The sequence below is a fragment of the Phaethon lepturus genome, unplaced genomic scaffold (genome assembly GCF_000687285.1).
Source record: "Phaethon lepturus isolate BGI_N335 unplaced genomic scaffold, ASM68728v1 scaffold27071, whole genome shotgun sequence".
Lineage (NCBI taxonomy): Eukaryota > Metazoa > Chordata > Aves > Phaethontiformes > Phaethontidae > Phaethon > Phaethon lepturus.
Genome location: NW_010520199.1, coordinates 1 through 7,037, shown reverse-complemented (window position 1 = coordinate 7,037; position 7,037 = coordinate 1). Strand labels below are relative to the sequence as shown.

At 57.4% G+C, this 7,037-nt stretch overlaps 1 protein-coding gene across 1 annotated transcript in view; it reads left to right on the top strand.

Moving 5' to 3' along the window:
* LOC104628660 (uridine-cytidine kinase-like 1) overlaps positions 1-3,147 on the top strand; it is a gene marked incomplete at its 3' end in the record, with an annotated part of 5,207 nt that extends 2,060 nt beyond the window's left edge. Inside the window, exons 5-7 of the mRNA XM_010297322.1 lie at positions 950-1,139; positions 1,623-1,684; positions 3,131-3,147. Coding sequence (XP_010295624.1) covers positions 950-1,139; positions 1,623-1,684; positions 3,131-3,147 — 269 coding nt within the window. The remainder of the gene's footprint in view (positions 1-949; positions 1,140-1,622; positions 1,685-3,130) is intronic.
* Between the last annotated feature and the right edge of the window lie 3,890 nt (positions 3,148-7,037).

Below are 7,037 nucleotides of genomic sequence, written 5' to 3'. Positions count from 1 at the left end.
TCAGCAGCGGGGAGGTGACTTTCTCTTCAGGTCCCACCAGCTGCTGCAGCACGTCGCTGTACAGGAGAAATAGGCCCCGACTCTTGCAGCGGCAGGGGAAGAGCCCCTGGCAGAGGTCAAGCGTTTCAGCAGAGACCTTGATCTCAGCCATTCGTTCCCAGGAGCTGGGAGCCGAGTGGTGACCTGGTCCCTGGCAGTGGCGGTGCATAAATAGGACTAGCGGTAGCCCAGCTCATGCTGCATGCCTCAGCTTGCACAGCCAGAAGCAAAGCCTGCTGTACTTCCACTGCGCAAAGCCTGGTGTTCCTAGCAGGGGCTCATGCAGCACTTCAAGGCTTTCTTGGGAATTATTTGGATACATGAGAAATGCTGTAGTAGGGAGTGAGCCGTGCACAAACTTCGCCAAGCTCAGCCTAGAAAGTTTCCTTCCCTGCCAAGCCAGCGTTTGGGTTGCACTTTCCTGGAGCAACGATGACCTCCAGTGGACGGCTGGGTGAATCCCCCAGGAGTTTCCTCTGAGCATCCCTGCTCTTGTCTCTCGCAGTTAAGGGCAACGCCATGAGCTGACGCGCTGCGCTTGGCTCCCCTCCAGCATCAACGAGCCCGCGCTCCTGGGTTAAGCCTGTTGGTCTGCGCCGAGGGCGTTGACTCCTCTTGTCTCCTCTTGGCTCTTGAATAACATCCAGCCAAAGTGTAAGGGCTGCTTAGAAGTGGAGACAGGGTTTGGAGCAGGACAGGTCTCAGGGGGCATGAGGGTAAGGGGCAGGTTCAAGTTCAGGGGTTGCAGAGGCAAAGCTCCCTCCCGGCCAGAGCAGAGCTGAGCCGAGCTCTGTTAAACTGGTGTTGTGCTGTGCACAGGGCTCAGCCTTCTGGTTTTGGCTGGTGGAGAAGGTCGGTTCAAGTTACACACCTAACCTGGTGGCGTTTGTTCCCGCCTCGCTCATTTCAGCTCCTTGATCTGAAGATATTTGTGGACACGGACTCGGACATCCGCTTGGTGCGTCGCCTGCGCAGGGACATCAGCGAGCGCGGCCGTGACATCGAGGGTGTCATCAAGCAATACAACAAGTTTGTCAAGCCCGCCTTCGACCAGTACATCCAGCCCACCATGCGGCTGGCCGACATCGTGGTCCCCCGAGGTATGTGCCCAGGGCTGCCCCGAGCTGCCGCGTGGCTCAGTCCTGCGTGGGACCTGGGAGACCCTGTCCCTCTGCCCTCAGCTCTGCTGGCCAGTCCCACTGCCCACCGGCGGGCGAGGACAGAAGAGTGGCTCTCCCATGCCAAAGCAAAGGTCCCTCCAGTTGAGGGTCTCCAAACGCTGTCGAAAGGAGATTCCTATGGGAAAATCTGCACTTTTCCCTCCACCAGCCTCCTGCCCTACCAGCTCCTGCAGTTTAGCGATTTAAAAGCTAGAGGTGACTTGTAGATATTAAATAATAGATTACTAAATAAGAATTCAATAAAAGCAGGAATATCTCCTGCTTTGCTAGGGAAGGGTTGTTTGGGGAAGCAAGGGTACGGTGTGTTTTTGAACGTAGTGGGGACCTTGGGGAAGAAACATGTTTCAGGCACTGCTAGCACTGTGTCCCGACCAGGCTGTCTCTCTTTTGCTTGCGGTTCAGGGAGCGGAAACACGGTGGCTATCGACCTGATCGTTCAGCACGTCCACAGCCAGCTGGAGGAGGTAAGAGCTGCCTGGGCCCCCGGGTGGTAACGGTGGAGTCAGCCTTGCCCGTGCAGCGGTGGCACCGCAGGAAGCGCTGCTCTGGGTGCCCAGGTGGGAATGGCCTGGCCTCCCTCCGTGCTCCAGGCATGTGAGCCGCGGGGCTGTCCCCATGAACTCCCCCAGCCCCGCTCCCTCCGTTTCAGCGAAGGGGACTGCCTCGTCCCTGGGCTCTGGTTAGTGCAGGGCTCCTCTGCACGCTGTGGTCCAGCAGCAGCTTCCTTCCCTCCCTGAGAGAGCAAGTCATCCGGGGACAAACCAACCCAATCCAGTGATCTGAGTGACGTGCCCTCACTGCCCGCAGCCCGCCCGGGGCCAGCATTGCCCCAAACCCTGCAATGCTTTGGTTCTCGGGCTCTGGCTTCTCCTCTTCACCCCCTCGCAGACACTGCTGCACAGTCTTTCCAGTCAAGAGCCCACTTTTCCACTTCTATGTCGGGTGCAGCCCATGGGTTTCCAATTCCAAAGTCTTGTCATGTTTGACGCCCAGCCTGAGCCCAAATCCAGGCAAAGGCTCCCATCTCCTTCCCCATCACTGGGTTTAACAAGTCTTCTTCTGTGTGTCCTGGGCCAGTCCTGACCAGCGGTTTGAGCCTGGGATCTTTCGATCAAATGACCCTGTTGTGTGTAGCTGTTCCCTGAGCAGCACCAGCTTCCTCCCACCCCACGTTTGTAGCTTTGATGTTTAAGTTGTGGGGGTGCTCAGAGCGATGTCCTGGGAGGCGGAAGGAGCGTGACCTGGAGATGGATGCACTTGCAAGTAAAGGGCTCGATTCCTGCAGGCCTTTCGGAGCTCCCCGATGGCAGGAGCCGCTCGGCCCCGGCTGTGAGCTGGCACACGGCAGCCCCGCGGCTCCCACGTGGCAGCACCGTGCCTCCCACGCCTGCTCAGGAGCGACGGCTCTGATGCAGAGACGTGATGGAAGGTTCCCCCTCCCAGAGCACCCCGCTCTCCACAGGGCTACAGGAGGCAGTCGGGGTCTTCTGACTGCCCGGATTTACAGCGCTGAGCTCTGGCAGGACGGGGCGTTGGTTTCTAAACCCTAGGTCACAGGAGCAAGGATCAGAGCCCCGGCATTGTCAGCGCCAGGCTGAGGAGGGCGCGCAGCCGCGGGGCACAGGCCAGGAGGGGGGAAATGGCTGTTTCTCCCAGCCCCTGGGATCTCTCGCGGCTGGAGACGGCAGCCAGCAAACGCGGCGGCTCGTCCCCAGAGCTCAGCTGCGAGCCAGGCGAGGGGTTGGCGTTGGGGGGGGGCTTTCATTTACCTGGGGAGGGGAAGAAGGGGAAAAGGCTACATGTGAATGCAGGAAAATATTCCTATTTTTCCTTTTCTTTTGTCTTGAAACGACCCTGGTGTTGACAATGCTTAATACCGGTTGCATTGTGTCTTTGTGTTGCTGCCGCAGCGTGAACTCAGTGTCAGGTAAGAGCCCCTAACTCTGTCCTGTCCGTGCAGCCCGAGGCATTTCCAATGCCAGGCACTGCTTGGCCATACCCTGACCTGCGGCCGAGACCAGCAGCTCGCGTAACGCGCGGCCTCGTCGCGCTCGAAGCTGGGAAAGGCCGCCTTGCCCTTGGCTTTGGGACCAGCAGGGAGAGGGCTGCTCCCCAGGGGTGCGTTCGTCCACCTTGAGTGCAGACCCCTGAAGCCAGGGCAGGGCCAGGTTTGTTAGCTGGGGACCCCCGATCTCTGCAAGAGGGGAGGCTTTGCGTCCTGGGGTTCTCCTTTATTTCCCTTCATCGTCTAAGACGAAAGGGTTGTTCGGAGCTACTCTTCATTCCTGACGATTAAACATCATTAAACATCAATTATTAGATTAACCAAAGCAGCTTGAGGGTGGTGGGAGCCCTGGATCCCTCGCCGCACGGAGAGGCGCTCGGCTGCAAGCCTGACGGCCGCCCGCCGGGGGGTGGAGCGTAGCAGCTCCGGCGTGGCGAGAGGTACCCGCTTTCCTGCAGCCTGTAAAGACCACACAGCAGCTACCTGGGGACTAAGAGAATCCTTATGTCCTAATCCAGCAGGATTCCTGATTTCTCAGTGTCTGCAGGTGGATGCTATAAAGTATACGTTGATTTGCTTAACCTCTTCAGCATGTGGATCCAGATGGGACTTTAGCTCTCTGGCTTCCATTACGCGGCCAGCTACGTTTCTAGGTATTTTTGTAGGAAGCAGAGGGGATACATTACTGCAGATGGGTTTCCATTTAGACCTCCATCATTGCCTGGAGACACTTAACTCAAGTAACCCTAAAATTTACATTTGGCCTACAAGAAGCTTTTAAAATACCTAAGATGAACAGGAAAAAGAGTCTGCTTTACTTATTTCTGCTTAAGCCGTTCATTTCCTACACTAGGCAACTGGGTGTTTTATTTTATTTCTGCTTGCTTTTTTAACACCGTGGGGCCTGGCATTTCCACAGACGTCGCCGTGCCAGGCGTAAGCTTCCCTGTGAGTCTGGAGTTCCGGGTGGGAAGGTGCTCTTTAGCATGGAGAGAAGTCTGCTGCTTTAAAAAATTGCAGGAAGAACGCTAGAGAGTAGGCTGATACATGTGTACAGAGGTATATATGCCCATATGTATGTGTGTATGTATGCACACATAAAATTGCCTTTCTCTCCAGCGGTTCTCCTCCTTAATCAAAGTGGCTCTCAGTACAGGTGATTTTTTAGTGCACCTTAGAAATCAAGTCTTTAATAAGATGTCAAGAAAGTATAATGATAGCAAGTTTGGAAAGGTAACTCTGACCTCCAGAAATAACTCCGTGATAACCACAGCCGCAGACATGTTTATGTTCTGTTTAAGGCTCGTGGTTTCCATTTATGCGTTTGCCAGAAAGTCTGGAAAAAATTTCCTGCAAAAAAATCTGTTTACACTCCTGGAGTCCCAGTGCTTTTGCTGCTGCTGCTGCGGTTTCCCATCAGCTCCCCTGCGAGGGGAGCGAGGTGGCTGGAGAGACGCGTGGGCAGGCGCGGTGTGCTCGGCAAACGGGGCTTTTCATCTAAAACAACTCCCCATCCTCCTGCCTTGAATGGCTTCATCTAAATGTCACGGTTGTTGTTCTGATGTCACCGCCTTTTGGCGCCCGTGGGGACGCGGCGAGGCCTTTGTAGCTGGTAGAATAAGACCTGGATGCTTAGATCTGGCCGCAGGCCGAGGTACCTCGCTGGCCCTTGTGCACCAGGCTGGCCCTGGGCTGCTCCCCTGCCCCAGAGGGTGGCCGGGACGGGCAGGGAGTGCCTCTCCCCGGCCCTCAGCTGGCCAAGCGGGAGGATTCTGAGGAGTTTAAAGAAAGTGGTGCCGTTCCCTGGGCCCGCAAGCCTGCCTTTCCTCCTCTGACTGCTGGCTGCTGAGGAGCATCGTTGCCTTCCTCCACATTGCCCTGGGCGCGGGTCAGACCTCGGCGTCCTTGCCGTCCTTGGTCCTTGCCGTCGGGGTGTTTCTTGTCCAGCTTCCCAGGTGTTTAACCCTGCGTGTGCCGGAGCTGCAGTTAGGTACGGGGCTCCCCGTCCATCCATGCCCAGGTGAGTATTCCTGCGCCAGCCCAGCAGCAGGAGCCGAGCTGCTCTCCGCTGAGCCTGTTTCCATCCCTTCTGCCGCGCTGTTTCAGCAGCCAGCCCGGCTCTCGGAGCCGGTGCTCTTTTCGGCTGAATTCCCCTCGCCAATCAATATTCCCCACCGCCGAGGTCTCGATCAGCTTGGCATGCCCTTTGCCAGTTGTGTCTTTAAATATCAACCCATGGCGCAGTTTAATAGCCCTTTTTTGAAATGTCAGCCGTGAAAGCCAGCCACTGTACGTGTTTGAAATGCCTTGACTGCATTAGCTCCTTTGTAGCTGGATGTCTCTTGTCTGCTTCCTGCTTGATAGCATGCTCAACAAAGAGCTGAGGATGTTCCCTGAAGCCTTCCTGAGAGATGGTCACCCCTTTCTTTTCTTTCTCTCTTCTTCTTCTTTCTTTTTTTTTTTTCCCTTTAAAGCTTTTGTTCTGGGGGGAAAAAATAAGTTTCCAAAGTGAGACATTTTCTTGACACGCTCAATACTGCCCGTCTCAATTTTCCGCCGCGGTCCTGCCTGGCAGGGGAGGGACAGGAAGCGTTGCTCTCGCAGGCAGGCTGCCTGCGGGTCGTGGTGCAGAGACCCGCTCCCTCCGTCCCTCCCGGCAGGGCTGGGCAAGGGGCTTCACCGCAGGCTGGAGCGGGGCGGCTGCCGGAGAGGCTGAGCTCTTCCCTCTGCCTCAGCCTGCAGCCCCTCTGCAAGGGATGGTGGTCCCAGGGCAGCTCCAGGTGAACTCCGGGGAAGGAAGGTCTTCCCGGCGGGCGGTGACGTTCAGTTCAGAGCCGCGTTTCTCCTGCTGCTCCCAGTGCTCCCAGCTCTCCGGGGTCTCCGAGGCTTGCGCAGATCCTCTCTCCAGCGTGCCAGGAGATGGGCACCCCTGCGGGGTGGGCGAAGTCTTTGCAAGCTTGGCCTCGAGTGCCTGTTCTTGCTCTGGGATTGCAGCAGAGCCCTGGGCGAGGGCTGGGCCTTTCTCCCCGGCCCCGAGAGCTGCAGCTGGTGTTGCAGCGTGGTACCACCCAGGGCAGAGATGGGACAGGGTCCCTGCCGTGGCTCTGGGGCAGCGAGAGCGGGTGGAGGGTTCCCCCAGGGGAGGTTTTTTTTGTTTCCCCGGGGGTAGCCGGGGGTGGAGCCGGTGCCGTGTAGAGCAGCCGTGACATGATGTGGTCACCGAGGGAGGAGCGCTGGGGTCTGTACGGCGATGGCCGGGGCACTGGGCAGGTCCAAGAGCCATAGATCAATGAGGGCTTTTTTTCCCCCTTTGACTGACGACTATGCTTTTTCCTTTGTTTCATGTCGTGTTTGTCCCTATTCCCTTAAACTCTCATGTCTCCTGTCATGTCTCCCCTGAACGTCCCTCCCACCTGGTGACCAGAGGAAGCTGCGCTGGGATATGTGAGGAGACAAACGCTAACGGCAGTGTTTTGGTGTGACACTAACGCCGGGGAGCAGGGGCAAGGGCTGTGCAGCGTGAGCCGCGTTACTAACCCGGGCCGGGGGTCTTTGGGCAGACAGCTCACAGGGTCACAGGGTCTGCTTTGCTGGGGCTGTGTGAAGCAAAGCGGGGTGGGGGGACTTGAGAGAACATCTTTATCCTGATCCCAAAAATGGGACCTACTGCTGTTCCCCCAGAAAGCACCGTGGGGACGCCCACAGCACTAAGCAGCTTCCCTGCTGCCAGGGACAGGGGCATCCAGACCTCCCCGTCCCCGCACGGAGCACCAGCCCCTGCGCGGGTGTCGCAGGAAGGTGCGGAAGGCACG